Here is a 17,315-nt window from a genome sequence, read left to right on the forward strand (position 1 = left end):
ATATACCTCTCCGTCGCCACAAAATATGGGTTGAATTTTTGCAATGTGCAGAACCATAAAATTTACTTCAACACCGCATAAAGCGAATATGGAGGCGACACAATAGCAATAAAAATCCACCAAACAATAAATGAATTCCCCAATTTGCCCCCCATATATATTTTTTTCTGCCCTCTGCATAGTATAATTTTGTTTATGCGCCTTTCACTTACAGGAGGGAGACCCCCGCACACAAACTAGTTAGCTGCCGGGTATATGCTTTCATTGACTTATAATTCTAGCCTTTTTGCATGTACGACACTTTAGAATTGTTTATGAATAATTTGAAAGTCATTAAAAAGTTAATCGTTAAAAATAACTCGTAAAACCATACTTGGGGGGGGTGCACAGGGATGGGGGGTGGGTTATTTTAACGGGCATAATTATAGTTTATGGGGAGATTTTGTGTGCGAAATATTTGCACCGCGCGCTCAGTGCTTTTTTATGGGCAACACAAAACACCAAAGTCTTTTATTATAAAACCCCCAATGTGCATCGTTATATGTATTCCGAATTGCTGCCATTATTATTTTCGCGGCTTTTTTTACAACCCATTTTAATACCCTTGCGCGCTGTGTATTAAAACACTCTGAGTATAATCGTGGCACCACATGCGTCCCAATAACACCCAGCAATTTACTTTAAAAACAATATAATGTCATAATTTTCAGTTAACAAGAATTTCATTTTAGTACCTCCATACCTCCCATGGCTCTACAGCAATGGTAGACCTTCCTCATGTGCTCGCACACACATTATGCTCCCTATATAGGCCCCCTCCCCTTCTCAATAATCATTGACAAAAATGTGAATTATCCCCGTCATCGTAAACATTTTTACAGCATCCTCGCATGTAATTGCTTAATTGCCATCTGCGTACGTATTTTGACCTTCTCTTTTCTCACCGTGTGTATACAAACTATATATACCTCCCTACATATATACAAAGAAATAATTGTATGTCAGTTAAATTACAAACATGACCGAAATAGCAAATTAACATTTTTCTCGTCTTAATATCATCCACAAAGTGAATGTTATGGCGGTGAAAAAAAAATTAATTTCAACCAATAAAATGGCATGTCAAGTTGTATTTTTTATACACCACACATTTTATACCTCACACCATTATCGTCACTTATTGGACAATTAAAGACTGGCGAAGAGGAAAAAAAAGTTGTGTATACAATAAAATAATTATGATCGCATAATTGCGTAAAATTTAATACCTCTATTATCTATTATTAGTTTAAGTGTTGGACGCGCAGTAATGATGGTTGTAAAAAAAAGAGCTCGCCAGAGAAAAGATTTTACATTGCATGGGGATCTTTTAATTAATTAACATCAACGATCTCTTGCTCTCCTTTTTTTTATTTTCATACATATCGCGCCATTAACTCGCCTCTTTTGCACCATTAATATCAAATTCAACGTCACTTTTTTTTTGCTGCTGCGCAAACCATGTCTTTGAGCACCTTGTAACTGTGCAAGTTTTTTGCAACAGTGTAGCTTGGTGGCTATATTTAATTAAAAATTTAATTATACTACTAAAGCACAAGAGTGTGGATCGCTTTTTTTCCCTCTAATGCATCGTTATGGCATAAGCAGACAAGATAGAAAAGACTTTTATGGGAAGGTATAATGAACTGTTAGAGTCTATATAGAAGAGTATTTGCAATAAAGCTAGGTACCTACATATAGTTAGAGAAAAATGAGAGCGGTTGGAAAAACAATAAGCGTGGTTTGTAAACACTACAAACTATAAAGTTTGTTGTTTAATAATTTGCACGAATACCATTAAAATATTTTAGTTTTATATATTTTTAGAATTATCTGTTTTTAAACTTTAATGTTTTTTTAAAGTCTGCATTTAACCTTTGGAATGCGGAGGCCTTGGTAGTTACGTAGAATGCGAAGGTGGGGTCGTTGAACGACCCCAAAAAGAAGGCCAGTTTTCTCCCAAACTATACAACCTGGAGTTGTCGGGTTAGTGCCTATAGATTCCTTATATAGTCCTCTTGCCCCTTGCATCACAAATTCGCCACCCGGAAACACGCAGAAGAAGATATTAGGGAAAAACATTTTTCAATCATTTTTCACAATTTCTTTTTGAGAAATTTGCCAAGAAACTGCAATTTTTTTTTCACTCTTCCCCACATTCCCCTAACTTCCCGCAAAGTGATAAATGGCAATATTTCTCGAATATTCTTTATTGTTTTGCACATTTACATGCTTCTAATTATGTTTTATGTTGTTTATGCTCTAAAAAATTTTCCGCAGCATGACCGTTACACCAATTTTTGAATTCCCTTCTTCTACATTTTCCTTAATAACTTTTCTTGTGGTGGTCGGATTGAGCTGAAATTTTTACACAACCTCCTCAGATAACCAAAGAACTTATTTCTAAAAGATGGGAATGGTATCTTATATATTTATGGAGATATAACACGAAATATAGCGCTGGGGTCGTTCAACGACCCCGCTCCGCATTCCAAGGGTTAATGTACAGGAAATCCGGGTAATTTTAAATAAGACAGATGTTAAAACAAATGGGAGAAATTTGCAAATTTGCAACTGCCAAAATTGCATAAATCACACTTAAATTTCAAAAAATGCGCCATCATGCGGATGCCCTCTGGTGGGAATTTTCCTTTTCAGTTATTAATGCAAGGATTATTACACCATTATTTCAATTTTCCAAATTACATTAATGAACGTAAATCTTTAATTTTCCTTTTTGTATTATAAATTATTTTCTTTCGATCATTTTAATTATGTTTTCCAAAAACATTTGACAATAAATTCTTTATCGTTGTCGTCGCCATTGACGAGAAAAAAATCTCACCACCACACTTTATGGCTAAATGATTGCGAAATGTGCAATATTGAAAAATTATTGCGAGCACGTGCTACATTGAGAGAGAAAAAATCTTTATGGAAATCCGTGTTTCCTCATTTTTAGCCAACCCGCATTATACTACCTACATACATATACTTTTCAATATCTGTCAGCTTTTCTTTCTCTACCATCTCCTGTTTTTTTTTCTTCACTGTTCTAGAACTTGTGCGAGGATCACGAAGTGAGATTGAATTGAACACGAAGGGAAACACATATGAGGAAATGATATAAATACAATTTAACATTTCTTCGTCTTTTCGTGGTGATGCCAACCCGCCTTATGGAATTGCCATCAGGGTGTGAAAAGTCCCACTGGGACGATGGGGGAAAAATGTGGCGTTAAACATGCATTTATCATATAAAAATCCTCTCTTGAGAACTTCCGGGGTAACTGCACGCGTTTCCCTTTTTTTGCGAACTCACAAAAAAAACTGTCTGAACTTTTGTGCTTTTTTTTTGCATGGTTTGGTTGTTTTTGTTCACGCGGATGGAAAAGCTCTAGATGTGTAGGGGGTATGCTTTGTGATGGGGTGGTTGAGTATTACACCGAAAAAAAAAAAACACACAAGAAATTTGCGAGAAAACACGAAAGAGAGCACCACAATTGTGGAGGAAAAGGGAGGAAAAATGAGGAGAAAAAAGGCATAAAACAGCCATTAAAGCTTTTGCGCGCACATTTACCGCGCATCGTTAACGAATCAAGTAAGCGTTAGTGTAATGGGGCAGCTTTATCGTTGCCATAAAGCAGCTTAACGCGTACATTAGGGGATGGTTTGAGGGCAGCAGAGGGGGAGATGGCTTTGATGGCGGAACATGTAGAGAGAGCAATGCCTCAACATACCATCACTCACATCATGTATAGTAGAAGCTCAAGGTGGTAAGGAATGATGAAATGGATGGAGAAAAGGAGGAAAAAAGAAAACAAACAGAAAGGGAAATCCTTCAGTTGCACTACATCACGTTGAATGCAAAACACGCGCCACGTGGGGGTGGCTGTAAAAAAAAACCACCAACAGAGGGAGATGGTGTCGGTGATAGTTTTTATAGCACTCCTAGCAGACATAGTTTATTGCTAAACTATTTATTCACACACAGAGCTTTTTGTGTAATTTAGAGAAAGCTCAAATGGAGCAACACAAACAGAATCTCTAATAAAAAGAAACCTAAATAGAGGATGTTGAGTAGTTTGTGTTTGCAGTTTAGACGGGAAATTGCAGAGAAACTCTTTAAAGAAAAAAAGTAAAATAGAAGTGGCTAAATCATACCATCCCCCTCTCAAATTGTCGTGAAGAAAGTCAATCATAACGCGTCCAGTTATAAGAGTTGGTGTCCCACAACGTATAGAAGTTAGTTTATGCGTTATAATACGATTTGTGATCAGTATTAGTAGGCAAAGTTGATTTTTTTTGTAAAATTCAGTAATTTGATGCATAAAAATGGTCATATCTCAAGTTCTATAAAACCTACAGAAATTTCTTGACTAGTTATGGAAAGGTATTGAAATAAGCTATAATCTGACATATGTTTCGATACATTTCAAGGTCACCACTAGAACACAAAATGGCGGATTTTTGTTTCACCAAAACAGTTTTTGGCATTTTTTATCCTGAAGGGATAGTTCTAGAGGTTTCTGATGTTCTAGAAAGTTGTAGAGTTTTGCAAAACCTTTAATTTGATACCAAGTTGAGCAAAATCGGACAAGCAGTTCAGGAGATATGGCTCTTAGAACTTTTCAAATTCAAGAATTTTTCAAATGGCCATATCTTCTAAACGGCGACATAGATTTTCTTCATTTTCGGACTGGTGAAAGATATTGAGTCAGGCTACAACATATCAAAATTTAAAAGATTTGCCTAATGGGGATTCGGAGATATTGCCCCTTAAAGTTAGGCAATTTTTGTTTTTGTTTTTAGCGCCTCTTGCGGACGTTTTTGGAACTTGGAATGTTCTAGACAGTTGTAGGGCTTCGCAATACCTTTCATTTGATACCAAGATGATCAAAATCGGTCAAGCCGTTCTCGAGTTATATTGAAAAAACACTTTTTGCTTTAGGCCGCCATATTTGCTAAACTGCTTGACCGATTTTCAAGTATGAATTGTCAATGAAAACGTCTCACTGAGCTCTACAACATACTAAAATTTCAGACCTCTAGCTATAAGGGAAGTGGTTGACAGTATTTCAAAATGGCGGATGGCGGCCATATTGGATTTTGAAAATGCGAAAAAATGAAATTTTACACCCACATTTCTATAGAAAACTTCAAACCGGAAGTCTCTATCTGTTACCGTTCTCGAGCTATAAGGCAAAGTTTGGACCACCGGCCGGCAGGCCGGCCGGCAGGCCGGCAGGCCGGCCGGATCAAAAATTTTCCACCACCATTTTCGTAATGTGGGATGTCTAAAACGTGCTCATACCAAGTTTGAGCCCGATCTGAGGTGGTCGGTTTTTCCGACGATTACAATACTTGGTGTTGGCCACGAAGTGGAACACCAACTAATAACACAAAATGGCACTTCAAAGCTTCCACAAATCCATGTAGATTTCAATTTTAAATTGTTAGCATAAGAGAATTCAACGTCTCACTGACTTATGTACATAAAAAAGGACCATTTTTGTGAAAAGTCAAATAAGATTCTCCAACACAGGAGGGTTAAATTCACGAAGTGAAATATCCTATATAGAAAAAGCTGGTGGATTTGCCATAAAGACCAATTTATGCATAAAGAAGGATTTCCTTTATTGCAAAAACGCCACATGAACACTAAAACTCTTCAATCGCTTCGGTGGTATTAAATAAAATTCTTCAGGAAATATTTTCATTTTATATAATGGAAAGCATCAGGGAATGCAAATATTCTCATTGCTTTCTTTTAAAATTCATGGAAGCAATCTCAGCTCCTTTGTCGTGTGGAAATTTTCCCTAAAAAAAAAAAATAATAAAAGGATATCTTCACTCCTGATATATCTCACAAATTTTCCAGGAGAAAATTCTGCACCACAGAGACACTTCATGTCCATTGGGAGGGAAATTGCAAGAGATTTTTCCTGATAATTCCCCAACCAGAGGCGAATCTTTTGTGCCATATTTGAAAGTACATATATATGTATGTGCTGAGATAGGGTAAAAAAGAGAGAAGAGACTTTTCCGCATAATTTCACTCAAGTGCAGTGTCAGCAGCATACTGAATCGACCACTAGGATGCTATATAGGAAAATGGAGGATGTGGTTACACCTTGGAAAATGAGGGAAAAAATTGTTTGTTTGGCTTTTAGGAAAATACGTGTTGAATTTACAATGAAATATTCTGATTAAGAACTGACGAGCGTCCGCTAAACATCGGTAGATCAGTCCGAAAATATCCTTGCAATTTTTGCCAGAGCTTTTAAAGCTCTTGTGCGATAGATAGGCTGAAGAAATCATACAAAAGCATCGAAAACTCTGGCTAAAATTGAAAGAATTCTCTTGGACTGATCTACCGATCTTTTGTTGAAACTTCCGAAAAAACGAGAGAAAAAAAAATTATGTAATTTTTAGCTTTCATTTTTTTTAAGCTTTCAGAAAAAATTTATATAGAAGATAAATATTCAATCAAAATTTTTAACAAAATCCTTTTTAAACACTTTTTAAATATAACATTTTGGAAAAATAAAAGAACTAAAAATATTTATTCAAACCAATTTATGTGCCCCTTGAAGGAAAAAGGATTATAGAAAATCCTTGAGTGGAGTTTCCACATTTTCCTGAGTGCACTACAAAATAGAGTGAACGTGAAAATTCAGAGACGGTTATCACTTCCATCAACTTTTCTCTCTGCCCTACCCCATTCCTGGCCGGGGATATAGGATGGTATGGAGAGGATGAAAATAACACCATCAATGAGGAACTTTCAACTAACAGCTGCCGTGTAATGGAAACTCTGGGGGGTTGCAAAAATTCTCATACACTTTTCATTATAACCTCCCAGGCAGCAGCATTTTCTATATAACAACTTATCTTCTTGTCTTCTACTGCTTCTTTTTTTCTGTGTGTGTGTGCCACTCTCTATAACCAAGAAAACCCCCTGGAGGAATTTTCACAGCATCCCCAATACATTCACCCATCTCCCCCATCTCAGAACTCCCCTTCAAATTTGACGGAGGTTGGGCGGGATGTTTATGAGAATGGAAAAGGAACTTCAACAGTTTATATTGCAACTTGAAAACTCTCCTCATCCTTTTATGTTCATCGCAGCATCCTCCGTGGCAGATACACACACACAAACAATTTCTGTTACCATCAACTTTCGCCATTGCTCCGGTATTTATATTACATCAAAAGGATATACGGATGGGGGTGATGTGCATCGTACACGGCAAAGACGATGTCTAAGGAGGGATATAAGAGGGCGAATATATGCAGGAGAGAGTATGGGAAGTTTATGTCTGATCAACTTTTCATAATCCAGCGAAGAGCAACAAATAATATCCTTTCAGTGAATTGAAAAGTAAATACAAGATGAAGTATCTCTCGTGGGGAAAAGACGGGAAAATTCATTCTCAATATCCTCAACTCCTTTTTTCACCCACACAACCTTTCCATCCGTATGTATTATGTACAAAAGAGAGTGGTATGGTATAAAATATCGGTAACAACGTTGGAGATATGTGGAGCAACAAGAAATTGATGGGGAGGATTGGAAGATACCATGATGTGGGATGTATAAAACGGATTTTCCTATAAATCAAACAAAATATGAATACACTTTTCCGCACATATTCAGCATTTCCTTGCGCATTGCTCCGGAGATACACCAACCGAGGAAATTCGTTTTATGGTCGAAAAATTGAGATTTTAGGGGGGAAATAAATTTTCCTTTGATCTCACCCGCGCGCTTTTTTTATTATTATTTTCTTCATCTACAAGAAAAGTTTCCCATAAGGAAAACTCATTCATATATTCATTTTCATGAAGTACCGTGTGTTGTCAACTTACTGCCATATAGGAGAAAAATTGCTACAACAACACAGAAGCGCTCATGAACCATGATAGCGGCAAGATTTTTACTTTTTTTTAAAATTAATTTTGAATATAAAAAATACCTTTATTTTGCGGAAGTTATGGTTCTTTAGAACATCTTCAGAATATTGAGAACGTACCTGGAAATAAGAGAAAAATACATTAAAAATTTGATAAAATATTTCTTACTAGTCAACCCGAGCCCCCAATCACGTGTGAGCAAACTCCATTTTAAACTATAAAAGGGGGGCGGATGAATAATACCGTACCCCGAAAAATTCTAAAAATAAAAAAATCCCGTTATCTGACCCTTCAGCAGGTAGAAAAAGGGAAAAATCAGTTTTTCTGTGGGGGCGCTATAAAGGGGGAGGGGGCGGAATCCCATATAGCGCTTGCAACTCGTATTGACCCCCTCTACCCCCATACCAAATTTCATAAAGATCGGCCCAGCCGATTAGGAGGAGTTCATGTGCCACAGACAAACAAACATTTCAGCTTTATATATTAAGATTTGTTATTAAAAATAAACTGTTTTTAGTCTTATTTCATGTGGAAGCTCAAATCATTGGAAAATTTAAAAATAATATTTTTTACTTAAAAATCCACACAATGACGTCATTTCTTGCATTTTTTGGCAAATTTTTCTGTCTCATCTTACAGTCGAAAGTAGGAGAAATCTCTTTAAATTCTACTAAATCTAAAGAATTTCGAACAATTTTTCTCACATGAGAGCCTTTCCAATAGAAAAACGAATAATCTCCTTTCTGTGCCACTAAAATTCTTCATGAGCGCAAAGTTTGGTGAAGCAAACATGGAAAAGTGATCCATGACGAGGAAAACTTTGAGGTTTTTTGGCATCGTCGTGCTGTGTGTGTAACCCTCTCGAACCCCATTGACGGAGGGCTCAAAGACGGAAATGTGGTTTATGTGTGGAAATGAGGAAAAAGCATCAAAATAAAATTGAGTGGAATTTTTATTGCATCACATGAAATGATGTTCAAATAATATTTTCACGACTTTTTCCTTCCTGGACTCTGCGTGTTTTTTTTTCTTCCCTTTTCCCCCCAAGGCGACTCCAAGAAGGTAAAGTGGAGAAAAAACCTTTGGCTGTGGAAAAAAAAAATCCTCCCCAAAGAACCCATATTTTCTCTTCAGATCATCTCTCAAGCGTCAATAAGCAAAAAATATACCACTTGAAGCAAAATGGATTTGTTCGGTCTTTCATCTCGTTTTTTTTTGGAGCAAGAGCTCCTCAATCATGCGGACTTTGCAAGCTGAATTCCACTCAGATTTTCATTTTATTTATTGTTATTGAAGTTAAGAATGAGGAGCTGGGTGTGTGCGGAAAAAAACATCCCTCGTGTAGGTGGATGAGTAAATTGTTACCGGAAAAGCCATTCCAAATTACCATTTTATTATTTTGTTCAAATAAACCAAACCACCGTCTTATCCTCTCCACCATCACGTAAGAAATATCCACGAAAGACCTCCCGGACGTCGAAAGGCAGTGGCAAAGAACAAAAAAAAAAACACATTCTCTTTGCACGGAGATTTGTTACTCCTCGAGAAGTGATATTTCAAATAAAGAAGCAATGATTTCACACCGTTTTCGGTTCGTGTACAAATCCACCAGCCTCATCGCCATTCACCTCCCGCCCAGTTTTGCCTTTTGTGCGCGCGAAGAAAATTTGCGTGAAGAATTTTAACGGGATATTAAATGAATAAAATATTGCGTTAGATTTGTACAGAGCGTCGGGGCATGAGATGAAAAAAAAAAACTTTCCTCAACTCCAATTTATGCTCCGACATTCGTGAGATGAGAGAGAGAAGAAAATCTTCTGCACACAAATCGTCTCGTGAATTATAAATCAAGCAGCGCGCTTTTTTTGCGTCTTCTTCGGTGCAAAAGCTTCGCCCCTTATTATTTTCTTTATGGTATCATGGTGGATTTTTTTCTCACACCTTCCGGGTGATCTTCAACCTCAATTTTTTTGGGCAAAATACAAAGGGGGAAGTCAGCTTTTATCCACAAGACCATAAGTCAAGGAAGTGAAATTCTGAAGAATAATTTGGGTAATGAATTTTTGTTCTACAGAGAATTGCTTGAATTTAATAAAATTCTGCAACAGTTGATTACATTCAGGTGTGAACACGACAGGTGGGATTTATTGTTTTTGTCCGTTTTTAAATTAAATAAATTCACTTTGTTATGAATTTTATAAAAATTCTATTCTATATTCTATTATTCTATTAAATTGATTTTATTTAGGGTAAAATAGAAACTATTGCAGAGACAGAACACGTTTTCTATAAAAATAAATATTTAATAAATTACATACAATTCAATTCCAATTAATTATTTAAATATAGTTGAATTTAATATTTCATATACACGGGGTTCATTTTACACAGACATGACGATAAAAAATAATTAAAAAGTTTTATATTTGATATCGTGCATGAATATGAAAATAATATTAATGTTTCAATTTAATTACATTTGATTTTTTAATATTGAACATTATTAATTCTTCCCTTTCAATAAAAATGAAAATTTCATTTAAATAAATAAAAAAAAGGATCCAATTCTTCATTAATTCTCTTTATTAGTTTTTTAGTTCTTTACTTTTGCCAACAAAAATTGCCTTTTATTTTTCGTCGCATAAGTAGTAAAAGGGAAATTTCCCTGCAAGCTCACCACATTCAATAAAATTTTCTTGTGTGCCATTCTTCTTTTTTTCTTCACTACCTCCCAAATCCCCCCTCCCTTCCCTTCCCTCCCGAAAAGCATCTTCCCTGTGCTATGATTTTGCTAATAACATTTTTACGATATCTCGTTAGAAATTTATTTTCGAGCACAAACATTTAACGTTGTTATGCGAACATATTATGCGTTAATACATTTCACCCTTCTCTCCGGTGAAATGAAATCTCTCCCGACATTGGTGATGGTACTACAGACAAAACACATTTATGGGATTTTATATCGTGAATTTATTTTATGTGAAACAGCCAAACATAAAACATAAAGATTTAATGTACTTCTCCTCACACTTTATTTTTTTTCTGTGTGTGCCTACATGACTATGAGCCTACCCTTACAGCTATATATCTCCGGGTATGTGCGTATAAAACATATTATATGTTTTCGTATAAAATAAATAATAAATTAATATTATCCCCGGGTGAAATTATCTCTCTGCCATTCTCTCCCTGTGTGGGGTTGCAAGAGAGATATTGCCATTGGCAAGATGATAATAATATGTATCACGCTAACGTATTATCATAATAGATAAAAATATCCTTATGGACATAAAACAATTCACACGAACGATTGATTTGCCCTCTGCTGAGTAATTTGGTGAATCATTCGCATGCACTCGAAGCCCTCTTGTGATCCCCATTCATGTGGCTTTATATTGAATGTGTGTACATAAAATAACTGATAGAATAATCCATCCAACAAGAATTGATATCACTTCAGCTTCCTCCTCTCATAGCTACTCACTTTTCCCATCGAACACACACAAAACAATCCATCCCCCCATTGTCGGTGTCTAATATCGGAGGGCGCGCCCTAGGGGGTGGTGGGAATCCATACCGAGGAAGAGACTGAATCTGAGCACCCATTGATATGGAACAAATCCTTCCTCAAACTTCCCCCCTCCGGAAAGGATATGTCAACCCCAACCCACCATCCCCATTCATCCCCCAGAATTCTATGTATGTATACCTATATAGTTGCGACGGAGACGCAGTAGGAGGGGGCTGTGTGAGATGCAAGAATGAAGGGAAAATGGATGAGTGAGCAAAGAATAGATTTACAATAATACAAATATATATAGCACATATTGGGAAAATGGAAAAAAGGGAATAAGGTGGAATTTATTGATTTTTTTCCTTCCTCTTTGGGGATCTCCTAAAATAAATATTCCTTCCATGTTTCCCCGCAATTCCAGAAAAAAGCACACCCACCCCATCCCATTCAAAGGGGATGAACATATTGAATATTTTTACCCCCACATACACCCCTCTGAAGTCATGTGCGCGTTCACTTAAAGCCAGGAGGAAAAAGTATAATCTTGTACACGCGATTGAAGCAGACAATTCAAACACAATGTACACAATAATACTCCCCAATATACAATGGAGAAGATACAATATTGAGATGACTTCCCATTCCATTTAGCTTCCTCTCTCCTGCCTTTTTCCTCCCACATGATCGGGAAGCTTCTTGAGTGCTCCAGGGGCTAATCATTTACTGGGAAGCATCAATATTTGCACAAGTCACGTGCTATATGATCCAAAATGGACAACAACTCTTGGAAATATTGACTCAATGTTTGTTGGAAGTTTTCCACTAAATCCCTATTTGTGGGTTTCAAAACAAAAAGGCAAAAGGGAATTTCTGGGGGGCTAATCATTATGCAATATTGATATTTTCTATATTAATTGAATTATGGATTAAGGGAATTTAAGCTATAAAATAAGGTTATCAGTCATTCATGATGAATTAAAAACCCTGTGAAGAATGAAGAATTATCATGTTCTGAAAGAACTTTCCAAGGACGCAAAGGACGAAACGAATATTTTCTGTCTCCAAAGAACATTTAATAGCAAATAATTTATTGAAAATGCCAATACTTTAAAAATGCATTTCAATGAATGGAAATTCTTCTTTTTGCCAGTTGGATTTTAGCATTTTATCGTCAAATCGTTACATTGACTTTCACATTTCTTCGAGTGAAAGCCATAAAATCAATGCAAATGGTACTGAGACATTCTGTGAGAGATAAGAATATCCTCAATGCATATCCTCTCTATCTTTTCCACTATCTCTTCTTAGATATTTTCCAAAGAGTTCTTTGGACTCAACTTGGGAATTTCTTGGCAATATAGCGTGAAGCAATTTGTACGAATAAAATTTGCTATATATGTACCCTATTACGGGAATGATTATCCCTTGTAGATTTGAAGTTCGTGTTACTTTTGCCTTTGCACCGAAATTTCTCTCTCTTTCGTTCCTGTTCTGTATGTCTCAGTTTTCCTCTTTTATACGTCCACCAATGTTATAAGAGAAAACGAAATCCCCTTCTCCATTAGAGATATTTCCGAGACCGTACAGAGGAGATAGAAATAGAGGAGAGGAGTTAGATATAGTCGATGGTATTATACACATTTATGTCGAGATCATGTTAAACCACTCAAGTGGCAAATCTGCTGATGGTATAAATGGGATAATAAAACACTGGTAGCGTGGGAGATTGATGTTGCTTATATATCCTCTGTGGGTGTACACATACAATATTGAGGAGGAAAAAGAGAGATATGTGTGGCTTCCAATGGATGATAATCTCACAACACGAGAAAATACAAGAGATGAAGAACAAAAATATTCATATGGACAAATATTTAGTCAGAAGGAGATTTCTTCGATGATTATGTGAATGTTTTCAGCATATCATCGAGATTTATTCTTCACCATCGGTATCTGACATGTTGAGATGTTTTGTGTATAGTGTGGTGCCAACAAGCAAGTCAAGATGCTCACCCATGCTTACCCTCGCCCCCTCGTGTAACTTCCCAACTGCTTCCCTTTTTTTCTCCCCTTTTTCGTTTCAAATTTGTGGCTCTTTTCTTTGAGCACTTCCCTCCAACATACATCCATATATACACATTACTTCTTCATTGCACTTTGTCACGAGCTCCACTTTTCTTCCTGGGCGACAGAACAATGGGTACATTGTGAAATTCTATCTCTCTTATCTCGCCTCACGGCACTATATAGCATCGGAATGGCAACCACTTTGGGTGTTAATTCGTGCAGAAAACAGGGTGTCTGTTCACACATCACATCCAACAACTCTTTCACACTTGAGAATTTTCTCCTATAATTCAGTTAATTGAAAATGAGGGAATTTGTACCGATTTCACACACTAAATAACTCCACAATTGTGTGGCTGCAATTTTGAGTTCTCTCTTTCTTCAGCTCTCCTCCAAGCGACCCCCTCAAAGTACACTTGAGAAAGTAGAGAGGATGAAGGCAAAAAAAAGGCGAAAAGCATCCTTTCATCGAGCACTTTGGGGTGTAGTATATATGCTTGAAACGGTGGATTTTCTGCCAAGTGAGACGAAAGTGCATTTTCCGGTACGAAAAACATAACTCACTTGGGAACTTGTATATAAGAACATCGTAATCGTACCCCTATTAAGTTCTTACCGCTGCTTCTTGGTTACGTTGGTGAAAGGAGAATTAATTAAAGGAATGATGTGTGTTTTGAGAACTTCATTTTATGTTTATATTTTATGCTGCTACATAGTTCGTTTTGCTTTTGAAATTTTTTGCACGTTAAATTTTTGTGACAATTTCCTTATAGAAAATTTATTTTTCTAGAGAGTTGGCTTTATTAAATTTAATAATTATGAAAGAAAAAGGAAAGAGAAAGTTCAATTAAAAAAAAAATTCTTTGAAGGTACAATGGAGGCGCATGGTATTACCAGGCGCCTCCACTGAAAGCTCTTAATTATTTTCCATCAAAAATGAAAGATTCTTCATCAAGTAAAAATCTTTTAAACTCAATTCAACGTTAAATTTATGAGCTAAACGAACAAATTAAATAAAAATCAAACTTCAGATTAAAAGTAAATTGAATAAATTTCTCAACATTCTCTTTGGTGCGCATTTCCATTTAATTTTTATTACCTCTCTTCTATCTGATGCCTGTTTAATTTAATAAGCGCTCCTCCCATGAATGAAAGATTAATATCACACTACTATCGAATTAATTATCACTTCAACCACATTCAATGTGCATTCCAAACCACATTGACTGCAGGAGTAATTTAAGATAGATATTCACACCATAATCGAAAGATATTGATTTGAGGCACACTTTGCAAGCTACACATATGAGGTTTCTTGCTCACCTTCTACACTGTGAGAGAGCGATGTGTGAGAAAAAAAAGGCACCAATTTCACAACTCAATTTGCACGTCTTTACCATGTAATCCACTAATCGATTTTTAGCATGCAATTATTCGCGGTTTTGTACTTGCATGTTATTTTCCATAATAGCCTTAGTGAGATGGATTTCCATGCTCGAAGGAAATCCTTTCGGCGTGTGTCTCATTTCCCATCTTTTCCGCATTTTACCTTCGCTATTTTGTAGGGCTTCACCAACGCATGTACAAAAGATTATTCCATTGAAGTGATCAACATTGTGCACTTCAATTGAGTAGGTACATTTAAGCACATTAAAACCTCATGCCTATAACTTTTATGTCTTCACATTTTCTCGCCACAATCCTTCTTGTTCACATTTTGCAATTTTCTTCATGTTTTCCCTTTTTCTTTGCATTTTTCACGTTATATTTGCATGTGAGTACAAAAATTTCTCAACTTGCATAACTCTTAATTCCCTATTCCAACCCACTTTATTATTCTATTTTGCAAGAGGAGTTTTTTTATGTGGGGAATGTTGAGGAGGGAAATAGCTGGGAGGGAGCGAAGGAAAAGGTGTTCTAGATATTTTAAGAATGTTTTAATAATCTTCTTAGGGTCTTGTGCAGTTGAACGTAAGTGGAATTGATGGAACAATTTAGTGTTGATTTTTAAAATTAGAATTTTAAATTAAAAAAAATCCAATAATTTTTGTATTTATCTGCAATTTAATTATGTAATAAATTCCAAAAGTTCTTATTGAGTTCTTTGGTCATTTCTTAAGACAACTTCTTAAGGAAATCAGATATATCCTTATTAAAAATTCCTTTCACAAAACCGTAAAGACAAAATTAAATTTCATACCCCTTTTCTACAATAAAAAAATTAAATCTCAAACAATCTTGCAAGTCCTTAAACTTTTCAAATACATGTGTTCGCACATCTATATGTAACAGTGAAAATTTCCAACCTACAGCACAACAGTAGGGTCTTGGTGGAGTTGAATGTAATTAAATGACTTGATTTAGGTTTATATTGCACGAAACCACTTATAAAGTTCACTGCTCGGTCATTTAATGCAATTAGCACTATATATGTGGCGATATAGAGTAAAGAAGAAAGAGAGAGAAAGAGATATTTAGCGTGGAGCTACTATATACCTACATACATATAAAATATCATGGGTGCTATGAGCAAAACTGCAAGCTTAGGAGAGACGTTTTACAAACGACTTTTTGTTGTACTTCATGCCCAAGTGTGAGTTGAGCTCCAATCTCGTTAAACATTGCAATTAAACACACCACGAGCAAGAAGTAATACAGCCAGCAGCCGTACAGCAGCAAACACGGTCAATAATAATAATACGAATTGACTACCCATTCACCTCACCCCACGTTTTTCCCTCTCAATTCTCTTCGCATACACCGCCCTTTTTTTTTAGTTTTTCTTCTCCACATAGCTCCACTTTGGGTGACTTCTTAAGAAACTTCTCCACTTTGGCCGATATCCTCCGCATGCAATCTCATATCCTCACATCTCCGGGTCTTCGCTTTGGCTTTTCTATTCGACCTCCACTGCTTTTGCCTCCCCCTTCTCTTTGTACCGTGTCGCCTTTAGGAAGAAAATTCAATATAAAATCCACATAGCAAAAGAGAGTGAACATGAAAGAGAGATGAGAGGGATTGTGGAGTTTAAAAGAACTTGCACATAGAGCTCCTAACAGTGAGACGATGGTGGTACGATTGAAAAATTTATACAATTGCACCAGAGTTCCATACTATATATATGTAATGTACTGTATACATATAAAAACCCTTGAGATTTATCGCAAAAGAGAGCTAAAGTAAGAAATAATAGCGTGAAGAGAAGGAAGCCAGCAGAAAAAAAGTCAAAAGGAGAAATAATAGTTAAGATAAACCATACAATTCACCGTGCTTTTAATTCTCAGTTCATTACGTTGAATTGCACGTAATATAGAGAAAGAGTACTTTAGCACACTGTGCGCAAAGAGAATCAACTTCATTGCAATATTATCGACTTTTAAGAGCAATAAAGTATATCTATACAAAAAGAAAAAAAACAATCCCCACCACGAGGCTCCATAATATATGCTTCAATAGAGTTCAAAAGGAAAAGAGGTAGCAAGAATCTCTTCAAGGTAGGTCCCGCAATATTTTATATATTATTATATTATACTGTATATACATAATTATTACCATAAGACAGACGAGATAGAACTCGCGCGCGTGAAACGATTAAGTAGAATTAGATGTGAGACACGAAATGGATTTTAATTAACCGTCCCCCTGCTCACTCAAGTAATTACTTGAGTTAGTCATTTAATTGCTAATATTATGGATTAATTCACTACATTATTATACACAATATACAAACCGTGAGTTCTATAACACAGAAAGGCGCAAAGCACCCAAGCAAACT

General features: G+C 36.0%; 1 protein-coding gene across 5 annotated transcripts in view; it reads right to left on the bottom strand.

The window, feature by feature from the left end:
• Nucleotides 1-17,315, bottom strand: part of LOC129790610 (autism susceptibility gene 2 protein) — a 195,637-nt gene that overhangs the window by 30,293 nt on the left and 148,029 nt on the right. For 3 of the 5 annotated variants that reach the window (XM_055828197.1, XM_055828196.1, XM_055828200.1), the window contains one exon: nucleotides 8,019-8,075. The exons of the other annotated variants lie outside the window; for them this stretch is intronic. In XM_055828197.1, coding sequence (XP_055684172.1) covers nucleotides 8,019-8,075 — 57 coding nt within the window. The remainder of the gene's footprint in view (nucleotides 1-8,018; nucleotides 8,076-17,315) is intronic. 5 annotated transcript variants of the gene reach the window in all.

This window comes from Lutzomyia longipalpis, chromosome 2 (assembly GCF_024334085.1).
Source record: "Lutzomyia longipalpis isolate SR_M1_2022 chromosome 2, ASM2433408v1".
NCBI lineage: Eukaryota > Metazoa > Arthropoda > Insecta > Diptera > Psychodidae > Lutzomyia > Lutzomyia longipalpis.